Genomic DNA, 21,603 nt, shown 5'->3' with positions numbered 1-21,603 from the left:
TTCAGAATAAAAGTGCAATAAAAAAAAAAACATTTAGCAAAAAATTGCAAAATACTATTGTTGGATTGAGGTTGATTCGTACACTATCATGTAATCTTTATTGCTAAATTACAAACTAATCTATAAACGATAGCCTACAATTATGTCAATTTGTAAAAACAATATATTATAAATATGTAATTAAGTTAGTTTTAACAGTACAAGTAGTACAATGAAGTAAATGTAGGTGGGTGATTCTTTATTTTTATTTTTTTTAGAAACTGCTTTAAATGAATCCACTTCAGGTATACCAAGGGACCCGAGGCTGAACACTTCATCCATCATCTTGTACAGTTGATTTGATATCTTTTGGTATATGTAATGCAATATGTAAATGTTATGTACTTATATCGTGTATCTTACTGGTTAAAATAATGATAAAAAAATGAAAATATAGATTGCCATGTGTTAATGCTTCGCGATTATTACATCCATGTTTGTTGTATTTGAGTCCTATTAATAAAAGATCTGCAACAAAACTGCGATGTGCCGTGACCCATACGTAGCAGAAGACACGGGGTAAGACAAAATCACGGTCGGAATTAAGACAAAATCACGGTAAAGCCGTGAGGGACTTTTGTCGTTGAAACTTCCAACCGGAAACAGAATTGTGGGTACCGTTGGCTAACTGTACTGTCCTCAAAGCTCCTTACTCACAAAATGGCAGGAAATGAATTCCCATAGCGACGTATTCATTGTGTATTACTGCGAACGTGGCCCTTTATTTGTCACCCACATCGGACATTTCCGATAGCAAACAGGAAATACATCTGGGATGTACAAAATAAGAGTTGCAACCATCCTTTTGAGTGTTTTGAGAGTGATAGACATTTAATAACCTTATTCCCATGTTACTTTGGATGACGTTGTTAAGTGTGACTTTATGTTAAATGTGGCATGTCGGTGACTAAATAGGCCAGAATGTTACAAATATGTAACTTGATCATCGTACATTATCTTGAAGGTTTTGAAGCGGAAGTGTAGTATTTTGTTAGCTGAATAGTAATTTTGCTCTGTGCGTGTGAGAAAGGCAATAAAAGAGTGTCGCCTTTTGCGAAGTGCTGCTGGGTTGGAAGAAGGGTACGAGGTACTTTTTTTTATTATTATTGTTGTTCGTACACTCGGCCCATTCACGCCTCCTTATCCTGGCGAAAGGTTGAACGGTTAAAATGGAGGCGGATAGATCCGGCGGAGGACCAAACCCGAACTCCGGAGGAGGCGGCAGCGGAGCGGGGCGCAACCCAAACGGGCCCAAAGCAGCACCGGGCCAGGCGACATCAGCTGCGGCGTCCGGAGTGATGGCAGCGGCGGCGGCGGCAGCAGCCGGAGCCATGCCCGGATCGTCGCAGGCTCGGGAGCTACAGGACGGGGACTCGGGTATGACGCTTCCTGGGATCCTTCACTTCATCCAGTACGAGTGGGGACGCTTCCAGGCCGAGAAATACCGCTGGGAGGCGGAGAGAGACGAACTCAGGGTAAATTTGTTTTGCTCATTTAGCCTGTTTTTGCAACGTCAACGCCGAATAAAGGCCAAGACGGATATTGCAGGAGCTCTACTGGTGTTGCTTTGTGACAGTACACATGCCCTACAATCAATCCGTATCGGGATGCCAACATGCTAATGGGCTAACATTACACCCTATGATATTGTGTTGACCAGGATGGGTTATTACGAGGCAGGACAATGAAGGGGCTGTGAGACCTACAGCTGATGGTCACCTAAAGCCAAACAGCCACAGGCTATTTAATACACTGTATTTTCCCGGAGCACTAGTGCCTTTGCTCTTTAATCTGACATAAAATCAGTTCCGTGCCACTCACAAACAAATACTCCACCAAGTTAGGTGAGATGGGTCAGCCTACAAAAGCACGCAAGATAACCAGCAAATAATACAAGGTAGGTACACAGAGTTGAGGTTACCTTTCAGTGTCTGTTTGACATCATTGTTCACATCAAACACATGACTGGACCAAATAAAGAGGGGCGGTATTTTGGCATGTGTATGGAAGTATTGATTTTAAGTTGACTCATCCAGGTTTCTAGTACTTTATTTGTGGCTGTTCATTTGTGGCTGTTCATTTGAGGCGAAAAGGGGGTGATAGTGTCAAAGCTGTGAGTTTCCTTTAAATATCTGTATTTTATAATCAGTAATTTGAGCATCAGTTGTGAAAGTGGTGTTCATACTTCAGAAAAGCCCCCATTTAAAATGAAGCAGAGTTTCATCTTTTATTTTATTGACAAAACAAATGGCACAGTGAAAGAAAGTGATCATGATGACCTTTGTAACATAAACTTTCACTCTAATCGTATACACCACCTGACTGCCAGCAGTTTTTGAATGAAATCACATTTTACTGCATAATCTCTTCCGATAAAGTTCCTTTAGGCATAATCTTGACAAATAGGGTTTTGTAGTAAAAGTGTAATAAATGTGTATATCTATGTATCTGGTGGCTTTGAATGGAAATTCACATTTTGCATTAGGGCCTGAATCGTCACTCACGGATGGAGGAGTCAGCCTTGTGGTGCATGGGCAGGGTTGAGTGTGTAAGGCCGCTGTATTTATCACCATCATTAATGCTCATTTAATTTGTTTTTATTACCGCCAGTTAAGTACCATCCTTCCAAAAACTAAGCCTAATGTTGTGCATCCCAACTGAAGGTAAACAATATGACCTGCCACTTGCATTTAGGTTAGAGAAGTGAGCTTTTGGCCTTTTTAAAGTTCATCAATTTTAGTCCCTGAAATGTCCAGAAATATCTATATGAACGTGAGTTAATGTCATGGAAAAGATCCTTAAATAAGGCATGAGTCCCCTTATGTTCCCAGTTATTCAGAGACTGACAGCACGAGACAGAGGTTGTACTATGCAACGTTCCTACATTCATGTATAACATTCAAAGATGTTTTCGCTCTGCGTTTGGACTAAAAAGATGAACAGTTCTTCTTTTCATTCCTAAACTCATATGTGGTCTTGTTGTAACCACAGCGCTCTTGTAATTAGGACAAACTATCTTCTCGAGTTCATTAACTTGACAAAACCACAAGATTATTATTTTTTTTAACATTGCCTCTCTTCTGTCACTCTGCTTCTCACTTTGCCCCCGACTCAAACGTAGCTATAAATAGGAGCCTTGATAAAATATGGATGAACAATAACAAACTGGTTGTGCTTGGTGCTTTTATAGTCATGTGTGGGGGAACGAGTGGGAATGGAAGGTAGAAGCAGTCCATCTCTATGTCCAACACGCTAATAGTGCTTGTTATGGAACTTTGCGTGTGCGTATTCCTGCACATGGTCTGGTTTCATGGGTTCAGTTATCACCACGTCCTGTACTAAGAGAAAGAGTGGATCGCTGAGTGCAAGGCTGAGAAATTGACCTAGCTTACATTTTAACACCCACAGGCCTCTGACTTTTGTTGCCAGCATGGTGGCAGGACTCTCACCGTGCCAGTTAACATGTGCCCCTGGCCATGGCCTGAGTGTATGTAGCACCATAATATACATGTGTCCATTGTCTGCTCACATGTCGACTACACATTAACTTTCGTGCTCCATGGCATGCGCAGGGCAAGAAAGCTGCAACAAAAATCTTAGATGCCTGCAGCAGTAATATAAGTTATAATATAGTAACATCTCCAGTATTTGAGATAAGCACAATCATTTTACGACTGTGTGCCTCTTTGTGCGACGGCGTGGATGTCTGTGTTTGTAGCATAGCTTGTCTCTGTGAGACTGTAACACATGTGCTGTCTCTGCGACTGTGTTTTTCGTGTGAAACGCCACCTGTGGTGTCGTGTCTCCCACGACATGCCAGGAATGACAGCCCTCCTCTCTCTGGGCCAGGTGGGACGTCCCAGCACCACCATGGGACAAGCTGCAGACGGGACAGGTGGCAGTGGCCTTGTCTCTGTCCTTTAGACACACAAGAAGCTTTTTTACAGAGTATTCTATCAAATTACACGACTAGTGCAAAGTGTGCGAACAAGCTTGTTTTCTGTCCAATCCTCATTATAATTTAATGGACAAACTGACTGCAGCAAACATCGAACTAAGTCACTGCTCTTATTCGACAGGGAAAAGGGCGGACCTCTACCTGTTCCTTCATGAACTACAGTATTCTAACTTCAAGCTATGTAATTGTATTAACAATGTCATGGTTGTGCAGAATAGATTACTGGTGACCCAGATGACATCACTTCCTGTTGAGTGTCGCCCAAAGGGCCCCTGAGTACACATCTCTAATTAATAGCTTTGTGCTTTCAGGCATGACACACATATGACATATACATATCCTGCATTATTACAGTGTGCCTCCCACCCACAGCCACTTACACAGCTCCTGTTCTGTACGCCTTGTTAAAAACCCCTTCTTGTATTATTTCTTTTTCTTTCCCTTTCTTATTCTAAACATTTATGATATGCAGTATTTTTGCTTCCCAATGTGTATCAAGCATTTTCTAATCAAAACACAGGCAGCAAGCCCAACTTTCTAGGATGTCATTCTTTAGCTAAATCACACGCACGCACGCACGCACAGTGCTCTCTGACACGCACGATGCTCTCTGACACGCACAATGCTTTCTGACACGCTCCATCAAAGCACACTGTCCCAGAAAAGTTCATTGCTCTACTTGTTGGCTCGTGGAGTCTCTCATGGGGATGAAGGTTTGAGAAGATGGAGGGTGGCCAGTGGAGGAGGAAAGCTGCCCTTGACCCTGTTCTGCAGCTATTAAGAGTGGTACTGTCAGAAAAGGCTAAACGTGTCAGCTCCATGTTAAAACAAACCCTGGAAAGGTCACCAGCAGTTGGCCACACTGAAGGAAACCCACCCACAGGAAGGAGAGATCAGATGGTGCGACAGGTTTGCCCCTTACAAGGTTCCTTTGTTAGTTTGGTTTGTTGACCAACATCATACAAAGAAAATAACCACAGTATTAATGTTAGGAGAGGCTATATCAAACGACAGCCAAAAGACCAACTAAGGTCTTTTTTTGTTGCTCCTCTGCATGGGTTGGTTTTAAACATGGATCAGTCTTTTACTTGAGTATAACTCTCTTTATAAATACTGAGATGTCTTTTCGACCTGCTCTTCCATTTAGGCTCTTATGTAATGTGTCAGTTTTTTGATAAGACCACCTTTATGTGCTGATGAATAGACTGCCTTGTCTCACTTTTGTTGGCTCAGGTCCCCCACACGACTAAAAAAAACATTTCCCGATCTGAACCAAACAAAGGACAGAATAACACAGACTAATGGAAGACCAAAACAAAGGTGCTTATTAAAAATAGCACACATTTTGTGTTAATGTATTCACACACCTTGGTGGGAGCTGTTAGTTGTAGAAGCTCATTTTAACCAGAAGCGTATCTATTGAAAGCTGCATTTCTCCTTGTGCCTGTAACAGCTAATGTGTGCTGCGGTAAATTAATCCACTTTGACATCATATTTTACCGTCTGAACTCCATTACCAGACCCCTTTTTAAAGAGAAATACTGACAAGGGAAATGACAAGTAAAACCAGGTCAGAGACAAATAATGAGCAGTTAGTTATAGATAAAGAATGGCACCACGCAACAACCCCTTTGACACACTAATCCCTCTATTTTGGCTACCATTATGTATGTGGAAAAGGCAGCTCTAACAGTTTGCGCTCATTGTTGGTATTTTTACGTGTGTGTGTGTATATGTATATATGTGTGTGTGTACACATGCAGCCTTGGTTGTACTTGGGCCCACAAAGCAGTGTCAGGGATTTAAAGTATTGTGCACCACTGGGAAGCTGTCCTTCTCGGAACACAGTTCTGTGACGCTGGCAAACAGGGATGTGATGTTATCTCTGCGTGAGAGCAGGTTGCAGCTCGTCTGTGTGTGTGAGCAAGAGCAGAAACGTGTGCCCCGCCCCTGAAGGAAGAAGCAGACGCATTCCTTTTAGAGGTAGAAGTTTTGAAACACTTTGCTTATTCGAATAATGTTGTTCAAAGAGCAGAATAGTCACCAAGTATTGACTTTGTTTGTTTGAACTTTGTTGTGGATTCATTGTTCAAATGTACATCAGTCAGTAAAGGATCAAATCACTGGTCACACTCGGGTGACATTACTGTGGCAGTTTTGATTAAGCTGCTTTTTTGGTTCACTTCAGTTCAAATTTGGCCGAGATAGGAACTGTTCACAAGAGCTCGGCACCCACCTATCTGTACGTTTTTAATCAGAACTGTGTATCAATGCTGAGCTGACAAGTGATCAAGTATCACAACTCTCTGGGTTAAGAATTTATTTAATTGTGGACAGAGGACCTTGTGTTTCACTCTGCCCCTTCTCTGTACCCAAGTTGGCTCTCCTGGATCAACTGCAGGCCACATCATCAGAATAGTGCTGTCATTATTGTCAATGCCACGTCAACCTTTTATCTTACCCTTATTTTGTCATTTCCTTTTGAAGATACATTTTTAATGCAAGTTTTCTGACAGTTTGCTTCTATAAAAACAGCCTGCTTGGCTTGTATTTTAGCATATTAAGCAATTTGATTTGCTTTTGATGCACTGGAACAAGAGTTTCTACCATTACAAAACACAACAACACAGCAATTACTACTTGTGTGCAGCTGGAAAATCTCAGCTAACTAGCTGTTGTAGGTAACCGTGTGCCAGCTGCTCCTTCGACCACATAACCACAGCAAATGACATGTTACACGGCTGTTTATACAAGGCGAAGCAGATTATTGTGTTTCACTGGTCCCCCTGGTTCGTTGAATACATGGACGATTGCTCTTCAACCTTTCCTTTCAGTGCTCCTGATACATAAAATATTTGATTTTATAATTATTATTATTATTTTTAAAAACTGAACTGCATATCTGTATTTCATAATCATTTGGACATGACTGCAGTGTAGACGTACCAGCTTTGACAGTTATCTCCAAACGTCTCAGATAAGCATATAAAATCACATTGTATTAATCAGGATTAGTCAGCAGTAGCAGTGTCTGTGTGTCTGCGTGTGTCCGGATGATTGACTACCCTCTCAAGTAGACCGAGTGTCGGCCCCATGAGATAGAGGTTTTAGACTGTTCCACTTTTACGAAACTGCGTGTGCACGTGGGGAGCAGACTCGTGGACACACACAGGGACCTGCAGAGGAAAAATGGTCTTTAAAACAACAGTCATTAATGCTCCAGCCCCGCTTGGCACAGAGAGAGATGTAAAACTATTGTGCCTGTGAATACCCTCATGCAAATCCTGAGATTAGAACCAGGGGTAGGATTTTTTTTAACCTACTTTTTGAGTGGAATCAGAGTTGTTTTAGTGCCTGGGGTGCATTTACGGTGCAAAACATGCTTTGAATTTATGACACAAACCTGTCTCATCACTTCGGCAGCCCTTTCACATCTTTGTCAAGTCTTACCATATGATGCCTAACCCAAGGGGAGACCCTGTCTAAAGATAGCCCTTTTCAAATTGAATGTGTTGTCACCCTGCAGTCTCTCATCACATTTTTTGCTGTATGGCAAGATTGGCCAGTGAACATCTCTTTCCTTAAGGTAAAGAATTTCATGAGCCCAGTTGAGGAAGGAAAATGAGAAGGGAACCACACAAAGGAAGGATGTGTCTTAAAAGAGGGTATTTGAATTTGGCCGGTGTGTGTCTTGTTTTTCCTCCTCTGCAGATGCGCACTGAGGCCTCGGTTAGGAGAAGTTAAAAATAAGCGCTCTGTTCCACAACCCTCTACTTATTCCTCTGGGTTCTCAGAAGTCGTGTTTGCTATGCTTGTCATATCTAAATGTTTCCTTCACGGTCTCTGCTTGTAATGTATGTTGATATCAAATGCTTTCCTAGCTATAATTGAGAAAGCACATGCTGCAGTTATCATGTCAACATTAATTGATTTTGCGATTGTATATGCTTGCGAGTGTTTGCCTTTTTTGAAGGAACTTTGTGTTCCTTACCACCCTGTACGTGTGTTTCAGGCTCAGGTGGCGTTCCTACAGGGTGAGAGGAAAGGGCAGGAGAATATGAAACAAGACCTGGTGAGGCGGATCAAGATGCTGGAGTACGCCCTCAAACAAGAGCGGTAAGACAAATGACAGGAAACTCCTTCCTGTCCCTGCGGTGTCCTTGTGTCTGTTATCCACTACCTTCTGTCAGACTGTTTTTGCATGCTGAAGGAACACTGATTTGATGGTGAAAGGTTTTCCTGTGTTTGCCTGTAATGCTGCCATCTTGTGGGCTTTTGTGGGGTTGCAGGGCTAAGCATCAAAAGCTGAAGACAGGAAATGACCAGAGTTCCGGAGACAAGAAGTCAGACACAGAAGCAGACCAACGTATGTTTAACGAAGCTCTTATTCACTCTCTTACTGCTGCTTTACTTTCCGAGCAACTCAAAACTTCTGCTTTTACTTTCTTTCTGCGAATGCATTGCATCATTATTGACCAATTTATTTTCTGTAGTTCCCAATGGGCCGGCTGAGTCAGACTCTGAGCCAGCCAATCAGATGTCCTGGAAAGAGGGACGTCAGCTACTACGGAAGTAAGGCCTCTGTGTCAACAACTCTTTTATTTCTTATGTATCCATTCATACTTTATAATTAGTGATGAACGTGTGATCTAGACTAGAATGATTAATTCAATGTCGGTGGATATTAATTACCCTGTGTTTTTTTCCGGTGAGTGTAGATATCTCGAAGAAGTGGGTTATTCAGACACCATCCTGGACATGCGATCTAAGCGCGTGCGCTCGCTGCTTGGGCGGAGCAGCCCCGAGGCCAACGGGCCTCCGGCCAGTGAAATCTGTCCTGAGCCCGAGCCCCGGGTGGGTGGAGAGTCGATGTTGGTCCGACAAATAGAGGAACAAATCAAGAGGTGAGACATCATCTCTGCTGTTGCTCCGCGAATCCGAATAGTGAAGACACCCACAGTTTGCAACATAAGGCCCAAATCATGGCACTTCTAATGATTAAAACAGAGAATTACTTTTTCTTTTGTTTTTGTGGTTCTCTTGAATAAATCCCTGTACAATTTATGATCTTTCGTACCTGCAACTTGAATAAGACTGATTTCTTTTCCCTACTGATTTTTTTCCCCCACCTAAAGCAAATATAAAACGGCCTAATTTACACGTCCTGACAATTTGATTGTCTATTGACAGACATAACATATTATGGTTGGCTGATTTGGGTCATTTTGGTGCAAAAGGTCGTGCACACACTGCATTGTGTAGAGTGGCTTCTTTTCTAAGACCATCCAAAGACCTGTTAGTTAGTCCTGATGAGCAGGTGGCTCCTCCCATCCGTGTATGAATGTGGGAATGATGTTGAGTAGTGTGAAAGTGCTTTGAGTGGTCGGAAAACTAGAAAAGAGCTATACAAGTACAGGTCCATGTACTATTTAATGGTTAACTAAGACAGTAAAATGCACCCATAACACATTTTTCGAATTATACTGTAATGAAGACCGCTGTGGCCAAATTTCCTATAATATATTTTATATGAGTATAATTGAGGTTGTCCTGCCTCCCTCTCCAAGATATTGACCTAAATGTAAATTTTTCCCCTTATTAACTGGAGTGGAGACAATAATTGTCTGTGCATTTGTAGGAACGCGGGCAAGGAAAGCTCTAAGGAACGTCTGGGCGGCTCGGTGCTCGATAAGATCCCCTTCCTGCACGGCTGTGAGGACGATGATGAAGACGACAGTGACGAGGAGGATGACTTCCAAGGCATGGCCACTGACTGCATCGATGGACCGCGAAAGAACAAGAAGTCTCGTGTAAAGGTACAACCAGTGATTAGGAATAAAGTTAGGAAAATGTAATGACGAAACACAAACTATAAACTGGTGACCAAGCGCATAGTAAATCCTCTTCTCTGCTGTGTTCGTGTCCAGATGGCTTCGGAGCCCATGACCACAGACCTGGACCCGGAGGACGAGGAGGACGAAGACGACTCAGAAGATGCCCTCAGTGAATTTGACTTCCTGGGCTCGGGGGAGGATGGGGAGGGGGCGGGAGAGGCCCGGATCTCGGGGGACGGACGGGACTTAGGTACGCTGCTGCCATAGCAACATCATCAGCACAGCACTGCCAGAATCACTGCCACCAGTGTATCTGTCTTTTTTGCCCCCACCCCCTCCCCGCTCACTTTTTTTATCTTTTACTTCTCATTGTGTCCTGGCATCTCTTCTTGTCAATAAAACCAACCTCTTTTCCCAACCACCTGTCTCTCTGTCCTGTTTCACGAGCTGTCAGTCTGTGATTCTTGAGAGCGGTGTAGCTGTCATCTGTCTGTAGATGTATTTTCTGTGGTGCGGGGTCATTTCAAAGGTTGCCAAGCATGCTGCCTTCTCTTTTTTTTAATGTGCACATTTCATTCTTTGAGTCATATTTATACTGTGACCCTGTATTTTAATTGATTTAAAATTCATATTGTTTTTTTGTTGTTTGAGTGTATGTTTTGTATTTAAAGAATGAAGTCTATCTTTTTGCCTTTGTCTACATCCGTCTGTCTCTCATCTGTCCGTCTGCTGGCCTCTCCAACCGTCCTCCGCCCCTCTGCATGACTGGATGTTTTGTGTTTCTCTCCTCTTGCCGGGTTCAGAGAACCGCAGGAACAAGTTACAAGGCATGATGTCGGACTTCCCCCCTAAACCCACCCCGCCCCCCTCTGTAGCAGGACAAGCTCGCCCCGGGGAAGGTAAGACTGTCCCACCATATATGCTCCATCGAAAACCGTAGACTACCCTCTACTATCCTACACACATCATTGTAGCTTAGACGTTAAATTCCAACTCTGTGTATGTGTAAACGTACAAAACTGCTCCTCCACCTTTTTAAATATTTTCTCTGATACTCAGTATTAGAGTATTGAAACACAATTTATGGACGCTTGTTAAGGAGGTCTAAGATTTATTGCTACATTTTCTTCATCTCGGCCTGTATTTATAGGGCCATAATGTATTGTGTAACTCTTCTGCTTTTTCACCTCCAGGTGGCGCCCTGGGTTTCTCCTCTGACGTTTTCATTATGGATGCCGTCGGAGGAGGAGGAGACATGAACCTGGGTGAACTGGCTGACCTCACCGTTGCCAATGACAATGATCTCTCCATGGATGTAATTACACATCAGTTCTGGTCAACACAGGATTATAATCCAACGTGCATGTGCACACAATGTGTGGATGTTGACTCTTTCTTTTTAAATCTGTGTCCGGTCAGATGCAAGATAACAGAGAGGAGTTCAAGAAGACATGGAACCCTCGTTTCACACTACGCAGCCACTTTGATGCCATCCGCGCTTTGACCTTTCACCCCAGTCAAGCGGTGCTGCTCACGGCCTCGGAGGATGGAACTCTAAAACTGTGGAACCTCAATAAAGCCATGCACTCTAAAAAGTAAGAATCCATAGATCCACACGGAGTGGAGCTCTTTATATACTTACAACTCACTCCAAAGGTTTTTCGAGCAGCAATAGGACAGATAATGTACAACTGTAAACTCAAACACAGCAAAGATAAGAAGCAAATTTATATGGTTGCATCTCTCCACAGGAATGCAGCGTTGGATGTGGAGCCCATCTACACTTTTAGAGCACACAGGTGAGTTGAGTACAAATCCAAACCCATACCAAACACGATGGATGCAGTGCAGCCACTGATGCCTCGCTTTTTATGTCCAGTGGAGCTGTTCTGTCGCTGACCATGAGCGAGAACGGAGAATCCTGCTACAGCGGGGGTCTAGACGGGACCGTCAGATGTTGGAAGATGCCAGACCTCAATGTGGATCCTTATGATAACTATGGTCAGCCATTATCAACTGCAGAGTAAGAATGATTTTCCAATTTAGAAGTGTATTTTTTAATATGTGCGCCTGTCCATCCAGATCCTGGCATTGAGAGCAGCGTGCTTGCCGGCCACGAGGACAGCGTGTGGGGTCTAACTTACTCGGCAGCTCACCATCGTCTCGCCTCATGCTCAGCCGATGGCACCATTCGCATCTGGGACCCTCAGAACTCTGCTCCCTGCCTGTCTGTCTTCAATAAGGAGAGAGGTAGACATCCGTGTTAAGTGTGAAGATGTGCATTTTGAGCTTTGTATTGCGTGGATGCCTCACAACTTGGTCATCTCACGTGTTCTCCCAGAGCACGGAACGCCCACTTCAGTAGCCTTTGTGGCCACTGACCCCAACCAGGTGGTTGTGTCGTACGACGTAGGCGAGACGCTGCTCTACGACCTCAACACAGAGCAGAGCATCACTGCACTAGAGACACAGACCAAGGATGGTATGTTCTGGAGCCTGTTTGTAACCCGTTCAAAATAAATAGGGAGGAGGAAAAAAAGACGGCGTCATTTGTCTTCCTTTGCAGGCAGTGAGCTGATCAACCGTGTGGTCAGTCACCCGTCTGAGCCCGTCTCCATCACGGCACATGAGAACCGCACCATCCGCTTCCTAGACAACAAGACAGGTATCTGCATGTCTTTCTTTGGTATCGGTCATCTGGTGATTTCTGGAGTGTGAAGAAACCTAAATAATCTTGTTTTGTGTATTCAAACAGGTAAAGTTGTCCACTCAATGGTGGCCCACCTGGATGCGGTCACCTGTCTCACTACAGACCCTAAAGGCACTTACCTCATCTCTGGCAGTGAGTAGACTCAGCTTTACTGTGTCAACAGATTATTTTAATTTTGTGTCCATTCTTTACACAGGTGTGTATTTTTTTCAGGAATGAATGAATAGATAGTGGGAATTTTAAGAAGAATTGATGAAAATACACTTTTTGTGATGTAAAGAAAGTACATAGTAATACACATCTACTATAAATCATTCAACTCATGTTTGGATAGAATGCAACAATCAGAAAGCCTCTCAATCAGCAGTCTCTCTAAAGCCGCGCTATAATGCATGCAATGCATTAAGCTTTTAAAAGAATACAAAGCATTTCTTGATATTGCAGGCCACGACTGCTCGGTGCGCCTGTGGATGCTGGACAACAGGACGTGCGTGCAGGAGATCACGGCACACAGGAAGAAGCACGACGAGGCCATCCATGACGTGGCCTTCCACTCCTCACAGCCCTTCATCGCCAGCGCCGGCGCAGATGCACTTGCCAAGATCTTTGTCTGACTGCACTATCGTCATTCTGGTGAGACGGGGGTCACGTTTTTGACAGAAAGCCTGTATTAAAAATATAGGTGTGTGGAGTTTAACAATGGTACTTTTAACAAAATGACAGGTTTAAGGAAAGTTTATTAAATTGGACTGAGAACTGTAATACTATGAGTTTAAGTCAGGATATCTCTGCCTCCATTGCTTCTCTTTTGACCTTTGAATTGTTAAAACCTTTCTCCTACCAATCCATCTTTCTGAAAGTGCAAGAGTAAGTTAAGTGTTGGAGAACACCTTTCATCTGTCTATAAGTTAAGTAGTTTTCCCAAGTCTCTAAACATTTAAATAGCCACAATTTCTAAGTAAATCTATCGTGGACTGGAGCACATTCCCCTTTAACAGATTTACAAAAAGGTCCAGTTTCTTTGAGAATAAATTGAGCACAAAATGGCTTCAAATCTATGTTATCGTTGAATCTCCTCTGGCTTAAAATGTCCAATGTAGGAATTTTAAATCGCTGCTTTTTCCTCCTGCTATAAAAAAAATCTCATTAAACTCTAATTCAAATTAGATTATTTTTTAGTTCTTCTGTGTGACATCTTTCATCTTGTTGGATTTTCAAAAATGTATATGAGCATACCGGATATAATTTTAAATTACAGTATTACTGTATGTCAATGTTAGAAGTAGTTCTGAATGGTTGTTGGTCTAATTTAGTTTGTTTCTGCCTTTTTAGAGTCCTCTAAAAACAACTGGGCCAAAGGAGACTGAAGACTTCAGTGGACAACCGCTTACACACACTCACACACACACTTGTCCTGCGCCCCACTAGCTGGGTCATTGCCACAGGACATCACCTCCTCTCCATTTCCCACTCTACTCTGATGCCTCAGTGACTTCTTGTAATACTAATCATACCGCTTTTTTATAAAAAAAAAACAACCTGCTGCTCCTTTTTTCAAATAATCATATTTGGAGTAACACTTTTCTACACTACAATATTTCTTCTGCTTATTTTTTCATTCTACCAACACTTATCGCAAACCACCATGTGCATGTGTGTGTGTGTGTTTTTGTGCGCTTGAACTGCTGACACACTACTCACACAGAGAAACCACCAAGGAAACGCTTGCACTGCCCAGCACACACAATGCACCCCTGCACGCATTTCAGTTCAATTTAACAAATTCATTGTGGCTAACATACATATGTAGACATGACAAATAATAGTTATCTTTCCCAGTGTCGGCAAAAAACACCTGACCAACCTCCTAACTGGGAATCAATGTATTACATTCCAAAGACTGCAGGTAGAGTGTCTGTGTGGTGTCGTATTCAGTTTTGGAGAATGTTAACGTGTGTGATGTGAGGAACCATTAGAGAGTTCTAACCAGTGTTGAACAAATAGCTTTAATTTCCACTTTATGGCCAAGTATCATTGTATGTATGAGTATTATAATGTCCCCATGATTTGTGAGATGGAATGTCACTCTGCTGTACAAGATGAATGAACATATTTCCACAATCATGGTCCATTTCTACAAATGTGCAGTTTGAACCCTGTAGACTGATGCTCTCACGACACATTAACTAAATAACGGTAGACATCACGAGAGGGCAGTTAAAGTCAGTTGACTTGCAGGAGGAGTGAGGCTGAGCTGTATGCTCTAGACAAATGACACAAACTGTGTCATTTGTCAAGCCTTGTTTTACAGATTGTGTCATTTTGTGCTTTTTACTGTACAGAAGAGTGTGTGTGTGTGTGTGTGTGTGTGTGTGTGTGTGTGTGTGTGTGTGTGTGTGTGTGTGTGTGTGTGTGTGTGTGTGTGTGTGTGTGTGTGTGTGTGTGTGTGTGTGTGTGTGTGTGTGTTCCTATATGCACCAGTTAAATCACGGTGCTATGAAAGACCTAGCCAGTCTTGAGTCAGAATCAGGGAGCGGTTTTGTGTGTACGTGTGAGAAAGAGAGACTGTGTTTCTCACTCATTGGGCTATAAAGCAAATCTGCTTTTTAAATGACATTTCATTGGTTAATCATTTCAATAGCTATGGTCACATTTTAGAATGAACTGCATTTGAGATGTGATTAGTGTCACCATTGATCATTTTAGGAATGTACAGAGCTGATGATTATTTTACAGTGACTATCACTTTAAATGAAAACGTTTCCTCAGATGAGAGACGTTCAGATTGTCTTTTTTCATTTCATCTCGGAAGTCGGTGCCAGTTTGTAGGCGGTGCTTGGTTCTGGCATGTTGTTATTTATTCAGGCTTTCCAAATAAAAGAATCAAGGCTTGACATTACCTACACTTGTATGTTTAGTTGAGGTTCCCTTGCCTTGTTTTGACGTGCATCAGTTGCACGGTAGCACATGACCCAGAGAGCTAATGATGTAAAGCTGCATGGTCTCCTCTTTCTGAAGAGGCGGGGAGAAATGGGAGAAAGGAAAAGAAGAGTACATTTTCATTTCAGCCACTTTTGCTATTTCAGAAAAAGAAAAAAAATGGAAGAAATAATTGATTGAAGATATTTGGGTGTCAGTCAATGAAACATGACTCTGCACCTAATCTGGCTTGCTGATTCCTTCTGGTTCTGCTATTTTAAGCACTACCAGGAGGACGTTTGGCTTCGGTGGAAACATTGTTCCTTTGAGACGCCTTGCATCTTCCTCTGTTTGTTTCCTGAATCTAAATTTACCTTACTTCAAATTACTTGACTGGTAATTGTATCGTATTACCTTGAGAAGACAGATTAAATCTGGTCTTAAAACGGTTGGTTCAGGGGACCTTTCACCTCTTCAAGATTGCAGGGTCACACTGGGGGCCAGAGATCAGATCTAAGGGTTGATGTAAACACTTATTTCCTAATCACCGAAGACACTAGCATTCATGGTTCGGATTTTATTTTTCTGAAACAGGATGGTGGACTGTTCCGGATGCAACTACATTATTGTACTGCTGCTGGACATAACATCCTGTTATCACATTGAACTACTATTTGGCTCCACTTTGCACTACATTTAGTTTTGGATGCTTGTGGTGAGGAGTGGTTACAGACAGGGTGCAGACGTAATGTTTTGCAGGTATTTCTTATACAATCTAAAGTAAAAACAACAAGATGAAAAACCTGCTGTGGCTCGCAGTTATTTGATAGTGAGAGTTACTTAGGGCCTCTTTGTCTGAGAATAAAGACAAATCATTATGACACATAAAAAAATCAATATGGAGGTTGTAAATGATGACTAGAAATGACATCACGTGCTGTAAATGTCCATCATTGCATTGTTTTCCATTTTTGCATTTCTTTTTCCTTGAATATGATTATTAAGATGTAAGAATACTGTAGTATCATGAGTGAATCATTCTTCCTTGCTAGGCATAGAACTTGCTTGTGATTGATAATGTATAACTTGTAAAAAAAGAAAACAATTGAAAAAAAAAACTGAAAAAAAAGTTTAAAAAAAAATCTCCTACCAGTCAGAGGCCAAGGTAAAGGACTCATTTCTTTGTTTTTATTTTTTTATTCGCAATTTATCACTGTGTGATATTTTGTACATCATATTAAGCTGTATTCAAACTATTTTGAGGGATAAGAGACCTGCTTTTATTCATTTTGTTTTATTATATATTTTTGAACTGCATTCTAGCTTGTATCAAATGACTTTCTCTTTTTGTTTACGGGTCCCCTGTTGTATGTCATTAAGGAAGAAAAAAAAGAAGATTTTGTACAGTGAATTGAGAGTTGTTTGCGTTTTTTTTGCCTTCTGGTAAGGGATACAAAACCTTCAAAAACAACTGGACACATAGAAGTATCACCCTTTACCTTTGTCAGGACTCTACAGCAGTTTAGTTGCAGGACTTTTCAGAGAGATGTTTAAAAATGTGTTTAAATGAATGCATCAAAGACCAGGGTTTCTTTTCAGTCTTAATATTTGTCCAGTTTTGAAAAGGCTGGATGCCACACTTCCCTAATACAAATAGATATTGTCTTTCATTCTCTGCTTTAATAATAATAATTGCTTTAATGTGGTTTCCTACAAAAAGTTAAATTATCTTGTTAAAATTCCAACACATCTACTTCAACATACTACGCCAACATCTATAATTATGCAAATATTATATTTTATCCAACTACTGTTTCCATAGTCAACATCCAGCTGTACTCCTATAGGACTTCCCATGATGCTAATCTTAATTTGGGAAATTGATGTAGTTCCCTTTTTAATGCAGCCACCTAAAATCCCATTGATAACTGAAACTAGTAAAGCATACATTCTTTGACAGTCTGGTTTGGATTTTCGAGGAACCTCATCTTGTCACAGGTATTGTGTCGGCTATTAACCCAGAATGAATCAAACGTCAAGCTTTAGGTGTCTGACTGCACTCAAACAAGTATGCCAATTTTTGAGCTTCTACATCAAATATTCACATTGCAACTGCTAATAGTATAATTTCAGCAGCAGGCTAAGTAAGATTTGCTAAATTGTATTATTTCTTTTTTAAATACTGCTTTATCTTTATGTTGACAAGCAATATGTTATAAATAATTGGGACATTCTATTTTATTTAATTGTTAATGAAACAATCCTGTGTTAATGTCACGTGTGATTGTGTGTTTGTAGGTAATTTGAAACAAAATCTCTAGGTGAACGGGCAACAATGCAGCGCTATGGCCTCATCTATACTTTGGAAGTAACTATTCATTATCCATCTACAAACATTGCCCTCTTGTGGTGAAAAGTAGAGTCATAGCAAGCATTATTACTGCTGCTTACTTATTGTGGCCTCTTGCCTTAGTTTTATTATTTAAAAATTGTGAGAGGACTTCACAAAGGGAAGCATGAAGTGATTTCCCTCAGTAAACCTCAAACAGCGAGTTTCAGTAACTATGAGAGAGGTCTGATCAAAGTTAAGAAGTAATTATTTTTGATCTGCAGGCTTTCAATGTTAGATAAGATCAGTGGTGCAGAGGCAATCATGTTGGTGATTGTTGTAACCAAGTCTAAAATCTAAGCTACTGTATATCCCGGTGTGTGCAAAGTGCCACCTACTTCCTCACTGAGGAAGTTCCTCATTTTATTGAAACTTGCAATCAACTTTGCATGAAAACTGCTCTGAAGGAGGTGTGGCGCTGTTCTGTAATCCAGCAGAGGTGTGTCTGCTAAAAATGCAAGGAGGAAAGGTGTTACAACGGAAGAAACAGGCAGACAATAGAGCTCCACAGAGGTAGAGGAAGAGGGAAGCCGAGGAAGAGATGGGAGGGCTTTAGAGTGTGGCGCTGCCCCCGCAGGCAGTGTAAGAGGATATTTGCTGGCGTGGACTCAGGGAGAGAGCCAACCAGACCAGTAACCCCAAAGCAAGCGAGAAAGAAAGAAAGAGGAAAAGGGAGGAGGCAGAAGCCAAGGAGTCAAAGGGACCTTTGGAGAGGCGATTGGCTCCAGCCCCTGTCAGTCACCTCACTTCCTCCCTGGCTGTGGAGGATCACATATGAGAGGGAGGGGAGGGGGAGGTACCCTCACGCGGCTCTCACACTCGGAGTGTTTTTTTTTTTCACGAAAAAGACTGAACTGGGGCTGAAACTGAAACAGGGCAACACTCGTAAAAGGAGCGCAGTCTCTTGCTCTCCTTCATTCTTACAGTTTCCTGTTGAAGGAGGCCATTTTGTAACTCAGCCTGGAGAAGAGGCACAACAAAGTTTGGCATTGTTTTTGTTTTTTTTTCTTCTCTCCTGCGGCTGGGAGTTCCACAATCAAGGTTGGACTTTCTCTCCCCGCACATCAACTTCTCCAGGGCGAGAGAGCCGAAAGAGGTAGAGGAGTTGGTGAGTCTGTCATACACGCGCGCGCACGCACACGCATACACCGCTCATGCTTGTCACGCCGGGACCATAACAGCAGTTGGAAGAGGAGATAACGCAAAATAAGTGGCAGAAGAGGAAGAAAAGAAGAAGAAGAAAAAACCCACTTCCTTGATAAGGATTTCTTCCTTGAGCCAGTGTTTGGGGGGTGGACAGAGGAACCAGGACTCTGCTCGGCGCGCGCGCTCTCGTACGTGTGTCTCTCTCCATCCATGTGTCAGCGTGTGAGCCCCTCTCTCCTCCACTGAGACACCTTGAATGAATGTGTGTTTTCTGACAACCTGGGTGTGCATGTTGAGAGCTTCGGGCAGCTACCAACCACAGACTCTGAATGGCTAACGCAAGCCCTTGTATGTCCTCCGCGGCCATGGCCCAGGTGTTTTTCCCTCCTGGGGGCTCCTCCCCACCGGGCTCAGCTGTGATGCAGCAGGGGACCCCCATATCCGTGCCCTCTGTGCCCGCTCAGGGCATTTTTCCTGTGATGGACCTGATACCGGGCCAGGGTCCTTGCGGGGCTGTGATACCTTCGCAGCCTCCCACTCCAGGAGGGGTGTCGTTCATCATCCAGATCGGCCTGACACGAGAATCTGTCCTGATGCCCCTGAGTGCTGACCTGGCCTACGTGAAACAAATCGCCTGCTCCATTGTTGACACCAAGGTAGGAAGTGTGTACGTGTAGGGATTAATCTGTGGGAACTGGGGTGAAGGGGTATTTTAGGTAAAACCGTGTGTGCGTGTGCGTGTGTGTGTGTGTGTGTGTGTGTGTGTGTGTGTGTGTGTGTGTGTGTGTGTTTGTGTGTGTGTGTGTTCCCCAGGTGGGAAGCTGTTGATGTGTTCGAGGCTTTGGTGCCACACTTTTTCAAACTGTCAGATGACAAGATGGAGTTCTGCATTCCTCTTTCACTTTTTGCTTTAGTGTCTGTGTCTCACAAACACTGTTTGTGTACATTCTGCTCATGTCATCGTCAACTGGAGCTGTTAAAGCATACAAGCAGACACAGTATTTGAACAGGCGGCTGTGACGGACTTTGAGAAAATGTACAAAATGTGCCAATTTTTTTCCGCTCTAGTTCCAGAAATTAGCATTTCCCCCTCCCTTTGCACAGTTGGAAGAGACCACTTTGTTCAATTAGGCTTTGTTGTGCCATGTCCAGGCTTAGCTGAGGGATATTTGATGAGGCTCAGTGTTTGAGACGGTTTCAGCTGTTCCCGCATGGGCCCGCATGTTGCACATGAAACAGGAAATGTAGGACAATATTTGCAGCACTTTTAAAAACCTTATTGCATGCCTAAGATGCACAAAACAAAAACAAAAATAAGTCAGGATCCAAATGTACGGGAGATACAGAAGCTTTAAAAAAAATCCTTTTATAATCCTATAATAATCCCACATTTCACCATCCTTACTAATCAAGGAGCAGTGTGCTGCTGTGAAGCACTGGGACTTCAGGGTCAAGGACATGCAGTAGGGGGAGAACAGGGATGAACCTGCTAGTTTTGTACTTTGGATGGTACAAAAGTACAAGTACAAAGACATATCAAATGTCAATAAATACATGGAGAAATGCCTCTACATTCATGGAAATGTTTGTTACACCGTTGCGACTCGCCGATTCTCGATGTTTTGCTAAAAAGCCTCCGTGAGATCTCCATGAGGGCTTTTCTAGCGTTGCGTCTCTCAAAACAGAATATAGATCAAAGCTCAACATTGAGCATGAATTGAGAGCAGCCTGCAACCCTGTTTAAAAAATATTTGTTGAGGTAAGCAGCTCACTGCAGCCACTAATACTGATGCAACATGATGGCTCACACATCTGAACTCTTTTGTTTTGCACAAGTTGAACGTTATTGTTATCTTGAGGAGTAAAAAAAACATTGGCGCGGTGGGGCTCGAACTTTTTTTTTCCTCCGAAGTGGGCTGTGACAGAAAAAGTTTGAGAACCAATGCTTCAATGTATTGCCATATATAAGGCCACATGTACTCAACCTGTCCAAACAATTTGAATAATCGCCATTCTTTCTTTAGAGAAAATATTTTTATGGCCTGTCTTTTACTTTTGTGTGTGTGCACATTATTGTTTGAAGTCATCTGCAACTTTTTTTTCCCTGCCAGACCTTTTTCTTTTGTCAGCAACAAACGTAAAATGCAGTTAAAATGGGGAATTTCCATTTCAACTTAAAAAAAAATGTTGATCGCAGTTGATTTTAAGCAAACAAGTTTACCATTTAAAAGCTTTGCTCTATAAAAGACGAGGAGGGCAAACTGTTGAGACTTTATGGAGTTTGTCAAGTAAGTAGAGTAAGTACGTAGAATGAATAAAAAAATCTATGAGAATAAAGGCTTCAAACAAATGGGTCTTCTCTATTAAACTGAAAACAAACAAGTGCAGGGTTGGGGAGGGGGAGAAGTAGTGACATCCTCTTTGCAACAGGAAGTAACAAGTGTTGTAAGGAATATGGTCTTTACAGTATTTGAGAAAATATGTGTGTGTGTGTGTGTGTGTGTGTGTGTGTGTGTGTGTGTGTGTGTGTGTGTGTGTGTGTGTGTGTGTGTGTGTGTTTAGGCAGCTCATCTGCTTTCATCAACCAATTAGGCTGGTAGGTGTTCAG

At 42.4% G+C, this 21,603-nt stretch overlaps 2 protein-coding genes across 3 annotated transcripts in view; both read left to right on the top strand.

Annotated features, from left to right (window-relative positions):
* The first annotated feature begins 1,028 nt into the window (after window positions 1-1,028).
* Window positions 1,029-14,993, top strand: strn4 (striatin, calmodulin binding protein 4). 2 transcript variants are annotated; one of them, XM_068584834.1, is made up of 19 exons: window positions 1,042-1,119; window positions 1,195-1,514; window positions 8,010-8,113; window positions 8,287-8,363; window positions 8,491-8,569; window positions 8,716-8,901; window positions 9,636-9,813; window positions 9,925-10,081; window positions 10,635-10,730; window positions 11,025-11,146; window positions 11,251-11,426; window positions 11,583-11,630; window positions 11,711-11,832; window positions 11,914-12,081; window positions 12,173-12,313; window positions 12,398-12,496; window positions 12,587-12,673; window positions 12,986-13,174; window positions 13,874-14,993. In XM_068584834.1, the coding sequence occupies exons 2-18, from the start codon at window positions 1,209-1,211 to the stop codon at window positions 13,153-13,155; spliced, it is 2,316 nt and encodes a 771-aa protein (XP_068440935.1). In that variant the 5' UTR covers window positions 1,042-1,119; window positions 1,195-1,208; the 3' UTR covers window positions 13,156-13,174; window positions 13,874-14,993. The 2 variants fall into 2 exon arrangements, with proteins under 2 accessions (XP_068440934.1, XP_068440935.1); XM_068584833.1 differs by having other exon boundaries at window positions 1,029-1,514.
* A 3,518-nt stretch (window positions 14,994-18,511) lies between these two features.
* prkd2 (protein kinase D2) overlaps window positions 18,512-21,603 on the top strand; it is a 33,606-nt gene continuing 30,514 nt past the window's right edge. Inside the window, exon 1 of the mRNA XM_068585208.1 lies at window positions 18,512-19,651. Coding sequence (XP_068441309.1) covers window positions 19,325-19,651 — 327 coding nt within the window. The 5' untranslated portion in view covers window positions 18,512-19,324. The remainder of the gene's footprint in view (window positions 19,652-21,603) is intronic.

The sequence above is a fragment of the Clinocottus analis genome, unplaced genomic scaffold (assembly GCF_023055335.1).
Source record: "Clinocottus analis isolate CAN_PGR_092001 unplaced genomic scaffold, fCliAna1.0.p SCAF_2, whole genome shotgun sequence".
NCBI lineage: Eukaryota > Metazoa > Chordata > Actinopteri > Perciformes > Cottidae > Clinocottus > Clinocottus analis.
This window is presented reverse-complemented; position numbering and strand designations above follow the sequence as displayed.

What these genes read in the sequence shown, in the direction of transcription:
- strn4 (XM_068584833.1), top strand. Translation starts at nt 1,209, where the DNA reads ATGGAGGCGGATAGATCCGGCGGAGGACCAAACCCGAACTCCGGAGGA. An exon ending in TACACTTTTAGAGCACACAG is followed by an intron (nt 11,631 to 11,710) that starts GTGAGTTGAGTA and finishes TTTTATGTCCAG; the next exon opens with TGGAGCTGTTCTGTCGCTGA. An exon ending in GGATCCTTATGATAACTATG is followed by an intron (nt 11,833 to 11,913) that starts GTCAGCCATTAT and finishes CTGTCCATCCAG; the next exon opens with ATCCTGGCATTGAGAGCAGC.